Source organism: Vicugna pacos, chromosome 4 (genome assembly GCF_048564905.1).
Source record: "Vicugna pacos chromosome 4, VicPac4, whole genome shotgun sequence".
Classification (NCBI taxonomy): Eukaryota; Metazoa; Chordata; class Mammalia; order Artiodactyla; family Camelidae; genus Vicugna; species Vicugna pacos.
Genome location: NC_132990.1, coordinates 8,296,808 through 8,312,216, shown reverse-complemented (window position 1 = coordinate 8,312,216; position 15,409 = coordinate 8,296,808). Strand labels below are relative to the sequence as shown.

Below are 15,409 nucleotides of genomic sequence, written 5' to 3'. Positions count from 1 at the left end.
AATTGTAGTTTTTGAAATTCAGATTCAACTCTGCACCTTTTTAATGGAAGATAGCAGAAGCTTAAAGGGGTGAGGCTAGCATAGCAATTCCAGGGACCCTCCTGGCTACACGGGGCTCTTCTGGGGGAGAAGGGGCTGCTCTGTCTCTCACGATTCAGCCCCAGCTCCTTGCAGGGCCCACGCGGAGGCCACTGCCTTCGCCTTACACGCAGAACAGCCTCTTGGCAGGAAGCCTCAGCGCTCCACTGCATCCGCACAGACCCTCCAAGTGCCTCCAGAAAACCGCGTCAGAATGCACATTTCACTATCTGCTCATGATGAGAGAAGTAAAAAAAAAAAAGAAAAAAAAAAGTCTCAGCTTCTTCCTGACAACTGATTGCCCTCAACAATCATTTGTGTGATTTCATTTGTTCTGGGACACTCTGCTGAAAGCATTACCACCCATGCCCTGCCTCCCTAAACATCCAGGCGGATGCCTGATAATACTTGGGCTGAGATCTTAAATGGAATTTATTCTGAGAGCTGGACCCCACAACCCCCCTGGGAACTGGGAAACAGAGAGTAGGACAGGGGAGATGAACGGGGGCGAGAGGAAGGTGGTTGGGTTACAGGACACACACCTAGTCGTTCCCAAACCTGGCAGCGCAGCAGCAGCAGCCCCCGGAGAAGGGGTCACACACACCAGCTCTTGGGCTCCGTCACTGAACACCTCATCCAGCAGGCCTGGAGCAGGGCCTGGAGCTGTTTTTTTATCAAATACTCCAGGGTCGTTTCAGCCCAGCCTGCATGCACTGGGGAACTTCTGAGTCCCCAGATTCTCCTTTTTTTCCCTGAAAAACACAGGGATTCCTTCCTGCTTTTGGTCCTGTAACCTGGGTCAAGTCACATAGCTTTTCTGAGCCCTAGTTTCTCCACGAACTTTTTCAAGGGTGAGGGTGTTATAATGCCGAATTCATAGTGCTCTGAGAGGGGGTAAATGTGAGTCAATGATTTGAAAACACCTAATGTCCTACCTGCTCATTATGTAACACTTCCCCTCCCCCGCTGCCCATATCACTCTGAGAACCTCCGCTCGGCCTTCTCGCCACTGAACTACCAAAGCCAGTCCTCTCAGTCGTGGTGATTCCAGGGAACCGTGTCAAACACTCTGAAGGCCAGTACGGGCGGCGTCACGCTCTCGCTGACTTGCTCCAGCACTCTGTTCCCAGGTTCTCCCATCTGCGAGCCCGGGGCAAAAGTCTTCCTCCCAGTGAAGGCAATCAAAGCACAACTGAGTCACCGTAGCAATTCTCTCTCCCCCAGCCTACTTCCTGGCCTGCCTCTCCCCAGTTCCAGCTCCAACCCCCACCAAAATCCCAGCACAGAAGCACTGACCCTTCTCACACATCTGACCTCACAGAGAAATCCAGTCCCTGATATACCAACACATGACTTGGCAACACCTGTGTATTCATACGGTGGCCTGGTCACTGCTTTCTCTCTGCTGTCACAGCTCTCCACCACCCCCACCCCAGCACTGCCAGGGCAGAGCCACTGTACCCGGAGACCCCTTTCCCATGGCTCTAGGGAGTTCTGCCCAGTCCTGACACTGAAGGTGCGTTTTAAATGGGGTAACGTATGTGAGATCTGCACACACACGGACAGTGCCCGGAACAGGCAAAGTGTTCACTAAGTGTCAGTATCATACGACGTACACACAGCCAGCTCTATAGTAACACACCGCCCCTCGCCCCCACCGCCAACTTCTCCTCTGGCACCTGCTACTACAGGGGCTGTGGGTGGAGGTCAGGTTAGGTGCTGGGGAGACATGGGTGATGCTCTAAAGGCCACTTCTAGAATTAACAATACGATTTCCCATTTTCCCATGGCTTACAGCTTCTGGAGTAATAGCAATAACAACATATGTTATTATCGGGTACCTCCTCGGGACCCTTTACCATCTAGAGCACCTTAAATATACTAACTCATTGCATCCTCATAGCTCTCTCCTTGGAGGGAGCAATCCCCATTTTCACATGAGAAAACTGAGGCACAGAAGGGGTAAGTCGTTAAACCGTGGTCACAATCACAGAAGCCGGAGAAACTGGGCTGCAAATCCAGGCAAATCCAAATCTGTATTATTATAATTTTTTTTGTCTGTATTTTTAAAATAATGCTTTAGTCATGCAGGTTCTCAGACTTCAGGATGCATCAGGATCACCTGAAAGCTTCTGAAAGCACAAGGTTCTGATTCAGTCAGTCTGAATCTGCCTTTCTAACAAGTTCCCAGGAGTTGCTGTGCTACTCTGGGAACCCTAACTTTGAGAATCACTGGATGAGGGCACTTAATCCAGGTTCACGCCACCCGGGAAAGCTTTGTTACTACCAACATCTACACCCCTCACCCCAGATTCTGGACTTTTAAAATAACCGCTTTATCGAAACATAATGCACATAACACAAAGTTCACCCTTTTAGGTTTTACACTTCAGTGGTTTTCAGTATAATTTGCATATATTAAAAATTCACCAAAAAACATTTTCATCACCCCCAGAAGAAGCCCCCTGTACCCACTGGCAATCACTTTCCTCTTCCCCTCATCTCCTCCACTCCCCATCCTAGACGACCACTACCTACTTTCTGGCTCTTAGACTTGCCTATGCTGGGTATTTCATGTAAACTGAATCATATAATATATAGTGTTTAGCGACTGGCTTCTCTTCACTTAGCACAATGTTTTCAAGTTTCATCCATGTTGTAGCACGAATCAGTAAGTACTTCCCCCCTTTTATGGCTGAATAATATTCCACTGTATGGACAGACCACTTTCTTTTATCCTTTCATCCATTGATGGACATTTGGGCAGTTCCCACGTTTTAGCTCTTATGAATAACACTGCTGTGAAGACTTATGCACACGTTTTTTGGTGAGGACCCAGATTCTGATTTAACTAGGTCTGGGGTAGGGTCCACATTTAAACAATGGTAGTATTTCAAAGCTCCCCTGGGTGATTCTAATGTGCAGTCAGGCGGAGAACCTCTGGTTTAGAGGCTTATTACCCAAGTGTGGTCCACGGGACGGCAGCTCAGCATCACCGGGGAGCTTATTAGAAACACGGACTCTCGTGCCCCACTCAGACCTGCTGAACCGGAATCCACGTGCTAACAGGATCTCAATTCACATGCTCACTAAAGTGTGAGAGGCACCAGTTTAGGGAGATACTCCGGGTCCTTGTCTATGTAGTGTCGTGCTGTTGATTCGAAAAAATGTACACAGACTCTGAACAAGAAATTTATAGGGACAACCTTTATCCCCTGCACATAATTCCATATAAAATTAGGCACAGAGAGTGTCACTGGAGCCTCCACTGTGCCCCCAGAGTCTAGCAGAGTGCACGGCATAGAGCAGGTGTGAGATAAAGATTCGTGAATAGAAACACCCGTGAGCCACTGAACCCTTCAGGGAATCTTGTGTGCTTTCAGGGAACCAGTGCCCAGAAAAGGGGCCGTTTCAGCGCCCTGGGGGTGGCAGCACCTAGAAACATGCCGCCGAGAGGAAGCTCTGACACGGTGACTGTCTAAGTCTGTGCTGGGGATTCCCTGGGGGTTGGGGCAGGAGGGGAACCAGAGTTCCTGCTTCTGGGCTCTGTTCCCAGGCAGATCTCAGAGCCAGGGCTTTCAAACTGGATCAGTGGCCCTGGGCCAGCTGACAACTAGGAGCGCATTCATGTGTTTAGAGCACACCAGGGAATTCTTGGCCACGGGGCCTCCCCCGTTCCCATGGCAGGTGAAGTGAGACAGAGGGCGCAAACCACCCCCAACCCAGGTGACAAGGTCAGGGCCTGGCTCTGCTGGCTGAAACCATTAAGTCCCCGTGCTGGTGGGACAGCCAGAAGCAGGGCCAGGACCCCTGCCGGGGAACGGGGTGGAGCAGTGGAGGAGGAAGGCGGTGCCCACCCCTGAGCTGAACAGAATGGGAGCCCTTCAGCATCAGAGGGACTGGGCTCTGCACCCACTGGCGCTCAGAAAACTTCCACGGCAGTGGAACGGGCATCGTTGCAGTCAGAGCAGCAGCTACCTTTTATTGATGCTCAATGTGCCTGGCAGAACTGAGCATGGCCGGGCAGGGATGACCAATCGCATTTTACAGACGAAAGATAAAAATGAAGCTCAAAGACTTCAGAGTTCTGTTCCAGGCTGCACTGCTAGTAAGTGACAGAGTCAAGATTGAAACCCAAGTCTGTCTGCTTCCCGATCCTTAACACTAGGCCACAGAGATGCCAGCAAATTATGCCTGAGTCCCAGTTCCTCCATTCTAAGATGAGAAGGCTGAGGCCGGCCACTGGCCCGAGGTCACACAGCGGGGTCAGGACAAGCTATATCTTTCCTAAGGAACAGGGGTGGTTATGGGATAACGGAGGAACAAAACGTTTGGGGAATCTCAGATCAGTACAAATATTAGGGATTAGATGTCCTCACGGGAGAGGCGGACCCGCAGATGCCTTGAGGTCTTACTGATATGCATCATTTTGTGAATCACCTCATCCAGGGGTTTTCATATTATGCTCCTGATAGGATTTGCCCAGGACTTAAGGGCTTCCTGGGACACAGGACTCTCATTCTAAACCTGAGAGGGTCCCGGGTAAACTCAGACAACTGGTCATCCAATCTCCTGCAGAGCAGTGAGCAATAATGAGTGAAGGTTCTCCAGTCCCCAGTCCCAACTCTGATCCCCACTAACAACTACAGCTTCTCTATTTTTATCTGTTTTTACATTATAGGGTCTGTCTACACATTCTGCTTAAGGAAAAGTGTTCTGTGGCTGAACAAGGGTTTGAAAAACATTGTTCAAGCCATCACTTTCCTGATGCTCCTCGTCAGCCAAAGCCCAAGAGGTTCACAGACTCAGCGTTTTCAGGTGAGTCTAAGAAGTTAGACAGAATTTCACTGGTGGTGGTGGGGCTGCGCAAAAGCCACCCAGATGAGCTCCAGGGGTCGGCGGTGCTGACCCCCTAGGCAGGGCTGGCTGGGTTTCTGAGTCCATCACCACTGCTCTTCCAATCAGCAAGTGTGTCTCAAAGAGAAGTGGAAAGATCCTAAGTGTGAACCTCTTTTGAACCGTGAGAGCTTTGTGGATGGTTTCTGAAGTCCTGTCCAGCACTGACTTCCTACAATCCTAGACTCTGATGGCGTTACACCCCCAAACCTTTGGCTCTCGTCTCTATACACAGAAGCCTTCTTACTATGAACACATGTGACTCTCCGCCCAAGGTTGCTTTTTCTGGTGTTGACAGCACATTCAACCATGTTCAGAGTAAGCCAGAAGTGCCAGAGAGTATTAACTCGGCCCTTGTAAATGTCCCTCAACCAAAATGAATGGGGAATTGGTAGACAAACAGCCCAACCTCCTTGCCGCTCAGTGGGCAAACTCCCCAGCAGAGCTGAGCCCAGCTGCCCACCGTAGTGACTTCTCAGTAACGCGCCCTTTACTGCCTTCCTCCCCTTTCCCTTTCCCACTCCCCTGCTGGTAAGTTCAGTAACCACATCCCAAAGATGACTACTTGCCCTAAATTCTCCTCAAGGTCTGCTGCGAGGGGCGCACCAACCAGAAATAGATCCTGTGACATGTTGAATGGAAACAGCAATGAAGGGAAGGGGAGCGGAGCCCACAGCAATTCTATGGGAAACACACTACGTAAAATAAAGTTCAGGACTTGGTCAGGCCAACAGGGATTGGGAGTCACCCTGAACAATGCACCAAATTTATAATTCACTTAAATATAATATAAAGGACTATATTAAAAGAAATGAATATGCAGCTGTTTGCAGAATGTAAAGGGTTCCACTGGTGCTTTTAAGACCTATGATTAGATGAATAAGAGCTACTTACTTATAAAAGGCCTGGTTCTCCACCCCACACTTCCAAAGATGTTTGCAGGCAGCTGGTGTTGAAGTATGGAATGCCAACATGGCTTTTTTCTAATAAAAAAAATAACAAAACAAGAAAGGGCATGTTAAATACTGTTTATTTTTTATGTTTTTCCTTCAAGAATTTACCTATTTGCATCCCGCCGCCTACCAAACAGATTTGAAGTAACTTACGCATTACTATGTACTTAAAAATGTTGCTGAAATGGTATTCCCCCCGCCCTCTGCTGTTAGTCATAGCAGACATTACTAACTTAACCAGGACCTGTTTCTTTTCTTTTTTTTTTTTTTTAACATATGTACTGCTTTATTTTTACATAAACAGGCTCAGGTTTTACACACTGTTCTGCTATTTGCTTTTCTCACTAACTTTTTTTTAATTGAAGTATAGTCAGTTTACAATGTTGTGTTAATTTCTGGTGTACAGCACAGTGATTCAGCCATATATATATATGGATATATTCCTTTTCAGATTCTTTTTCATTATGTGCAACTGCAAGGTATTGAATACAGTTCCCTGTGATTTACAGTAGGACCTCGTTGTTTATTTTTTATACAGTAGTTAGTTCCAGGCTCTGTTTCTGATTACAAAAAAAAAAAATAGCTTCACAATCCTTCTCAACACCCCTGCCATTGCCTACCTCATAGTCTGGCTTGGATTAGTTTAAAAACTTACTTGCTATTCTTGAACATCCAGTGCTTAAACCGAAAAGTAGGGTCAAGAAAATCCAGAAACTTCCAGAGAGAACTCTGAGGCTCAAAGTTGCAGTAATGGCCTCGCCCAAAGTGCATTCCCTGATGAAGTCACCCTTTATCTGGTGACTCCTGGATTCTAAGATTCCTGGGACTTAGAGATGTTCTTTATAAAACCAACCAGTACTGGCTGACATCTATTTTTAAGTATTCTACATTTGTTTCCTAGTTCTGTATTCTGGCAAATCACAGACGTAGAGGGACATTCCCTTTTCTATTTCTCAAGTCTACCCCAGTCTAATTTTTACACAGGAGTTTATGTTCAGCACTGCTCACTGAAGTTATTTTTAAATGTGCAAACCCAGTGTTCATTTGTTTAAGTCTAAACTTCCAGGGTCATCACAGACTTTAACACTGTGGCCTTTTGGGGGCTACAGCACCAAAGGCACATTTCATGCTTGAGTCTTTCTCACGCACATGCACACCTGCAAGCACTTACACGTGCACACGCAACCACAGAGAGCCGGACAAGCAGTGTCCTACCTCCTTCTGGGTGCCAATCACATAAAATGTCTTCCCTTCAAACTTCAATTTGCAGACATCTGGCCTAAGAAAAGAAAGTCTTTTTGGGTGAGAAATAAAAAACAAGTGGCAGCTAAGCAAGGTACCTGGCTCTCCCATAGGAATCCGGCTGACTCACAAGTGCCAAGCCGACTGCAATGAAACAAGATGTTATCTTCTCATCGCTGAAGGCCTAATGAGCAGTGAAAAGCCCCCAAGTGAATTATACAGCAATTTTCTTCCCAAGAGAGGCTCTGTAGGCAGCTCAGGATTATTTATTCTTTTTTTTTTTTTTTTAGTTAAGCTGCACATTTCTTCCAAGGAGCTCTAGGAGTTTCAGGGACATTAACGACCAAAACAATACTGACTGGCCAAGTCCACACTGCAAGGTAGGAGGAACGTAGTTATTTCACATTCAGTTAATGAAAAGATACAGATTTCCAGTATCCATCTCCCTCACCCTTTCACATCCATCTCCCAGAAACACACACCACACTGCAAAATTTTCGTTTCTGCTCTCCCTGCTTATAAATGAATAATTGTATTAGATACTGAAGTGCTCAGAATTGTAAGGACAACTTGATGAACTGTCGCCCAAAGACTTGAGGCTTCATCTTAAGGAGAAGTTGAGTTAAAACCTGCCTGAAATGGAGACCCGAGGTCACCTTCTTGGTGAGAAGAGACGTGTTAAAAGAGGAAGGAATTCTATTTTTATTCCTTTGATCTAATTCCTAGGATAGTGCTGTGTGCCCCTGAGCTCTTCCTGGGGGAAAAGTGAGGTCCTATAAAGCTGAGGAGAGAATTTGCAAGGGTGATGAAGCTCCATGGATGTTAAGAACAAAACAAAACAAAACTAGGTTTAACACAGAAGAAAGTTTATTTTAGTAACACGTACCTGACTGTTACAAACATGTGCTTGAGCAGAGGCAGGAAGGGATGGGGATGACACCAGCCTCCCCACCAGAAACACCAAGATGCAGAACCCACAAACACGCAGTCTGGGACGGTCCATCTCAACTCTTCAGTGCACCCAGGAAGAAACTAAAGCCCCAAGGAGGGAGCTTTGTACTTAATCTGCACGTGAGACACGTTGGGTTCTAACCCAACTACTCTAGAGTTCAAGCAATTCAGAAACACCCTTCAGGACCCCCATGCCTGTTGTAATCCTAGGGTAGTATGGGGGATGTCTTCCCTTTACACATGCTCCCCAAAGTCTGCAGAAATCCCTAGGGAACTTATTCTGGAATAGACTGAAGGGTGGCTAACATTGGAGCTTCTTTACAGGTACTGCAAATATGATAAAGAAGAAAATTGGTAACACTACCATGCTATACATTTATAAAACCCCATAGTTCACAAATCAAACTGTTTCTCTTGCTTCTCCCCCATCTCCTTTCTTCCCTATAAAGCAGTCGGATATAATTAATACCCATTTTATGGATGAGTACATTGAGACTCAGTTAAGTGATTTACCAGAGGCAGATGAGAGTCTGAGAATGCTAACTGGGGAGGACGAGAATAAGCAGGCACCGATGGGAAGTGAAAGCATGCCATGAGGAAAAGGCAATGATAGAGTGGACAGGGAAGATATTTAGACAAATTGGGGTTCTTAGAAAGGGAAGGCTGATAATGAAAAAGAGCAGAAGGTGCAGGAAGCGAGTGGACATTAGCTGATGCTAGTCTAGCAGAGAAGGTTTGAAGGGAAGGCAGTGCTAAGAGGAGAGTGCCGAGAAGTGGTAGGCAGGGAGCTTAGAAAAGAGGAGCTGGAAGAAATCCTGCAGTTAACAGAACCATACAACTGAGGTTCAGGTCTGTGCAAGAGAGCGTTTCCAACCCATGACTGAGGGTGGATGCCCACTGGCCCAGCAAGAGCTTCAGATCCAAGAGCTCCAGCCGGAAGAGAGAGCCCACCACCTAGGGAGACACTGGGGGACACACCTGTAGAGACCCTGAGAGGAAACCAAATCAAGCTGAGGTTATGCACAAGACTAAGCCCTTAACAATATTCCAACACACATAAAATGTTCAGCCTTCCTCACTCTTTACCGAAACTATTTTGTTCCTCCATTGGACATAGTGGGAACCTGTGTCCTTACTGACACAACCTAGACTTTATTCTTCCCCCAGATCAAATGTTCATGCAGGTGATGCTCTTCCCAGCCCCTAGAAGATGGATCTTGATTTGACCAACCTAGTCATGGAGTTTTCATTCATCTTGGAAGGACTGGTTTAAGCAGGCACATATGACCCAATCCTGCCCAATGAGACACACAGGAAGTCTTCTACAGGGCTTCTGAAAAAGCTATCCTTGTTTCAATAGGAGACACATGGAAGGGGCTGCTCCCCTTTGGGCTTGGGTGATGCTGTGTGAAGATGTGATGGCCAGAGTTGCACGTGTGGCCACCGTATGGTCAGGAGCCTGGAGATAAAAGCTGCCACCTGGGATGGCAGAGAGGAGAACTGAGAGACCCAAGTCCTTCACAGTATCGTCAAGCAGTTAAGTTAAATGGCTGTGGGACTGCCTGGTGTCTGGAACTTCTGCTATTTAAGATAATCAGTCCTCCTGTTTATAAGCCATTGTGAGAAGACATTCCTGTTCCTTTGAGCCAAAAGCATCTTCACTGATATACTGGATTACAAAGGGGGAGTCTGCAGCGAGGATTCAACAGAAGAGAATGGAAAGAAGGGTGTGGGAGAGAGGGATGTCTTTTACCCTGCCCTGACCCCCTTCCCCATGGTCACCCCTCTGGCCAAACAAGCTACTGGTGAGGAAACACTGGACACCTACTCTTCGAATGCAGAGACCCTAAGCCTGGGACACACTCAGGGCTCCTGAGGTCTAGGACAACCTAGATTTGGTTTCATTTATAGATGAATAATCTCCTTACAAGAAGCCCCAAGGCAGAGAAATGGGTCCCAGGCATTCTACCTGACATTTCCAAACAAAAAGTCAAAGGCTGGGAAAGAAAAACAAGATTAAGGAAAAATAAGATTACATTTTTTTTTCCAAAGAAGCACTCACCATTTTATCAAATGGATTCTCTTATTCCCCTGGAATACCACAAAACCTGCAGCAGTGAATCCTAAAAATGTTGTTGTGCCTGTTGAATCCTGAAAACACAGAAACAAAAACATATTTGGATTAAGGAATATAAAATAAAGGATAAACGATACGCTTATTCATCCTCACCCGGGGTTAATTTCAGGTTAATTACAATGATTGTAGCAATAAGCTAAGCTTCTGAGGTGAAGACTACCAAGGATAGTACTTCTAAAATTTGAGTGAGGTCCAGCAATGTGTCATTTTCCCTTTTGAGGAAGCCAGTTTCTGCCTCCCCAGGAACCTCAGATTAGCCCCAAACCACTAGTCTCCTTCCAAGTGTCTTCCGGGGCTGCCTGAGTTCTCAGATCCGCCCTACAAAGTGGGCAAATTGTTCTTGGTTTTCATTAACTCTGAAACCAAAGCCCTGAGCATCTAATTTCACTGCACTCAATCACAAAAGGGTTTCAGGCAACTTAAATATAAAGATATGTTTAGAAATGTCTGTTTTGATTCCAGCTTCGACCAGGAAAACTAAGCACTGGTAAGTGAAGGCAAAGGAACAACAGGATAACAACAAAAATCAAGTCAGTCTCCAAGCAATAAATAAAACAGGCAGACGGGCTCAAATTTGTGGATAAAATCAAATTCACTAAATGGAATCATCTGATTTACACCATTACCAGGAAGAGACGTCTGGGAAATACTATAAAATAATTGTGTGGGCAGAGCAAGAAGACAGACCCCACCGGTTCTCTGCTTGGGCTGCACAATGGGATCATCTCCAGAGCCCGGTCTGCACCCTGACAGAGCCTGACGGACCTGGGCAGCAGGCCTTTGTGCGGCTCCTCAGGCCCTGCTAACGAGCAGCCGGGCCTGAGAGCTCTAGCACTAGGACTTCACCAGATACTATGAGCTGCTTCCGTCTGGGTAAAGAAGTCTTCCACTATGACTGAAAAACATACCTTTAAGAGCCTGGTGGATATAAGCGCTTAGTTTGGGATTCAGGTCAGTGTCTGGTTGATGCGCACTTAGTTTAGGATATGGAAAGAACACTGTTTTCATAAAACACTTTTGGAAAATATGTGCTTGAGCATCGTTTTGGGGGCTTGCTTAAAAGGCAGATTCCCCAGCTGCACCCCCTGTGACTCTGATTCAGTGGCTCTGGGGTGGGACCCAGGTGACTGATATACGTGGTCTGGGTTTCCCGCCTGAGAGAAATACTGTCAAATGATGTGAGTAAAGGAAAAAAGAAAAATACATACTCCTAATGTCAAAATACAACTTTAAAATCTTTTTTTTTTCTTCCACTTCCCCATTTTTTAAGACTGCATTCTTGCTGGCAATGGCCTTTGAAAATAAATCTGTTAGGATCTTATAACTTCTCATAGGTAAAACCATCCACTTGATGGATGAATGAATTAGTAAGCAATTAGAAGACTCAAGTAGAGAAAATCAACTCCCCAGGCCTGTGACTGCAGCCCATTGTTGTCCTTTCTGATTAGAGGCGATGGGTCAGGCTGTGGAAACATCCTGTAAAGGGTCTGCCAAGCCTGCACTCCAATTAGCTTTCTTTCGGGCAAAACAATCATTATACGTCAACCTGCAGTGAGGGGCAGTTACCTTGCACGGGTGGGGATCCACCCCATAGGTTTCCAAAGTTTGAGCTTTCAGGAGCAAATTAAATTCAGCGACCGGTGGGCTCTGGCCTCTAAAATCACACAAGAAAAGTTTAGGGAGTTAACGTGAAAAATAATAGAAACATGGAGTCCTTTCATACAATGACAGAAAGCCCTACATAAACAGTAATCAGTAAGACTGGTCATTATTCCTCCCCATGAGGAGTCCTTTGCTAAGAAATCTGAGCCCGTGTTGCCTAGCTAATTGTCCCATAATAAACCCACACGTATCCTGAGGACTTCAGAGAGCTGGACAGTTCATCAAGGTTATTCAATTACCAATAAGTCAGCCCTTGCAAATTCAATCTTAGTAAGAACTAAAATTCAGCATCTGTTCTTTCCTACTTATTCTAAAGGATTATCCAGGGTAAATGGCATTTCTTCTTGCTCAGGGTAGAAAGTGGGCAATCCTGTTACCCCGTCAACAAGTCTAAACAGAGCCATCTGGGTAAGAAGAGCTGTCAACCCTTCCATTGGAAAGCCCTGGGTTTTGAAAGGAAATCTCAGCCACGTCTAGTCCGAGCAGTGTCCTCCAGGGTGGTAAACAAGGTCTTGGCCCCGGGGGAGGAAGGGGGCTCCAAACACAAGTGGCTGTGAAGCCCCGTGGGGCTAACTTCCAAACCAGGATGGTGCAGCATTTCAGACTCTGCCTTGACTAACATCAATATCCCACATGTATCTTAGAGAATCTGAGCCACTCTCCAAGGATAAATACGTAATCCTAACAACAGGAATTCACACTGATTCTCATAATGTAAAAGTATGTTGCAACATTAACTCTATTTCCACCCAAGTCTCTCCTCAAAGATGGATTCCCTCCACACCCTCTCAAGACAGCTAAGAGTCGTTATGCCTCTAAATCAAAACAGTATCCCCTCTACCTTCTCAGTAAGGCCTTTCAAGATCTTCTCTTTGGGAGGGAGGATATAGCTCAGTGGTAGAGCGTGTGCTCAGCATGCACGAGGTCCTGGGTTCAATCCCCAGCACCTCCATATAAATAAGTAAATACTTAATTACTTCCCTCTGTCCCCAAAATGAGATCTTCTCTTCACCCTGAATGTTCACTCTGATCATTTCTAATTGCAAACACTCAGCCCCAGGGGGCAGCAGGGTGCAGCCTACGCAGCTCCAGAGGACACACCATTAAACCCAGAGACTTCTGTTTATCAGCAGGTATCGCTCGGGTGTGAAGACAAGCCCCTACACGGGAAAAGATTTTGGCAACCTGCACAATCCAAAGGGCTCCCATGTAGAATTAAAAAATAAAATAAAACCTCCTAAAAATCAATAAACAACAATAAATATTTTTAAAAGATAACTCAGAAGAAAAAAATGGCAAAACACTTGAATAGGCATTTCACAAAATAAGCCTCCGTATAGCCGACAACCACATGAAAATGTGCTTAACCTCTTCACAATCAGGAAAATATAAAACTTTTAAGAAATCATTTACACATCCATCTGACAGCTAAAATTAAAAAAAAACAAAAAAACAACCAATATCAAGCCCTCCTGAGAATGTGCAGACAAAGCAACTCTCATTCTGCTGGTGGAAGAGCAATTTGGAATAATCATCTAGAAACGTGACATTATCTCCTAGAGTTAAACATGTTTACCCTATAATACAGCCATTCCATTCATAGTTATATATACACAACAGGGACTAGTCCATGTTGTACTAAGAAACGTACAGAATTTTCATAGTAGTGCCATTTGTAATAGCAAAAACTAGGAACTTAAGCAAACGTCTACCAGCGGTAGACTGGATATACAATGGAATCTTGCACATGAGGTAAGTGAATTCAATCTATACATAAAATACATGAATAAACTATGCGTCAAATAGATGAATTCAAGCTACACACAACAAGATGGGTGACTATCTCCAAAACAAAACTGAACAAAACAAGCCAGATATAAATGAATACACACTGAATGAATTCCATTTATATGGCTATTATTTATTTGTTTTTTAAACGGAGGTGCTGGGGACTGAACCCAGGACCTCGTGCATGCTAAGCACGCACTCAGTCACTGAGCTATACCCTCCCCCTCATATGGCTTTTTTAAATGAGCAAGACTAAAGTATTCAAAGTCAGAGATGTATCTTAGGGGAGGAAGGAGAGGTAAATATTGGGAAGGGGCATAACAGGGGCTTCTGCGGTATCACCGATTCTCTTTGATCCGGTAATGCAATAATTCACTGAGCCTGACATTTATGTTTTGTTTGTTTTTCTGAATTTGTGTTATACCTCAATTTTGAAGAGCTTAAGAAAAACAGGAAAAGAGAAAAAATAAAAAGGCTGGAAAGCACAGGGAACCTCATATACTGCTAGTGTGTATGGAGCGGCCCCTTCAGCAAACCAGCCACCATTTCCCAGAAGAGGTGAAGTTGTGCAAACTCCATGGCCCAGGTTTGTACCTGGTTTCCACACCTCGGTTTGTTTCTACACTAGGGACAATTTTGCATACACCCCCATGAGAGTATTGAAGAAGCCACAGTAACTTTGTCATAGCAAAAACCCCAGAAACCACCTCATTGCCCATCAACAGGAGAATGGATACATAAAGCCCGATGTGTTCATATGACAGAAAATTAATTGCATAGAAGCAAAAATGAAGACCTGTGGCTATACGTGTCAGCGTGAGGAACTGCCAAAACACGATGCTGGTGGGGAAAAAGTGAGATACAAGAATAGAGTATGATTCCATGCATGTGAAAATCAAAAATAGGAAAAACCAAAACATTACTAACTGATGTATGAAGTACATTTATAACAGCAAAACAGGAGAATAAACCTAAAATTCAGAATGGTGTAGAGGAGGGAGGGAGGGAGAGAGGGAGGTCTGGGAGGGACACATTCGGAGACCTGAGAGCTTCTGGTGATGTTCTAATTTATAAGCAGGGTTGGGGGTCATGGGAGCTTTCCCAACTATTCTTTATACATATATTGCATATACTTTTTTGCATATTATACATTTACAAAGATTAAGAGAGAAACAATTCATGCCTTTTTAATAAAAGCATTACGGGGTGAAATATTATGCAGCCTACAAGCACCACTGAACTAAACAGAATAGGCCAGAAATATAATAGATACACATACTAAACTCTCCAGTTCTGAGTAATATGCAGTTGTTTACACTGCCAAGAAATATACATGTTTTTCACTTAATATTCAAGGAGGAATTCTTATGCTCATTTTAGAAATGAGGATTCTGACACTGAAAGAGGAAAAGTAACTTGCTCAAGGTTACTCAGCTATTAAGTGGAGGAGTGAGTGCAAATCCAAGGCAGCCTGGTTCCAAAGTGCTTCTCGAGGACAGTGACACCATCACTACCAACATCTTACGGTCAACAGCCATCTACCTGCCTGCTCTCCTGGTTACTATGTCAAGCATTTCCAAATGACATGCTTTCTGCTGGTTCTTATAGAAAGTATTTTTCAAATTCTAAACACTTCATCTTATCAGTGATGAGGCAGTCCTTCCCAGATGATAGATACTTCGATCTGATTAGACAGCAGTGA

At 45.1% G+C, this 15,409-nt stretch overlaps 1 protein-coding gene across 2 annotated transcripts in view; it reads right to left on the bottom strand.

Annotated features, from left to right (window-relative positions):
* The window catches only part of FRMD3 (FERM domain containing 3), a 256,004-nt gene that overhangs the window by 54,266 nt on the left and 186,329 nt on the right, over nt 1-15,409 (bottom strand). For both annotated transcript variants that reach the window (XM_006209258.3, XM_006209259.2), the window contains exons 7-10: nt 11,824-11,911; nt 10,183-10,271; nt 7,143-7,206; nt 5,869-5,957 (exon numbers count right to left, since the gene is read on the bottom strand). In XM_006209258.3, coding sequence (XP_006209320.2) covers nt 5,869-5,957; nt 7,143-7,206; nt 10,183-10,271; nt 11,824-11,911 — 330 coding nt within the window. The remainder of the gene's footprint in view (nt 1-5,868; nt 5,958-7,142; nt 7,207-10,182; nt 10,272-11,823; nt 11,912-15,409) is intronic.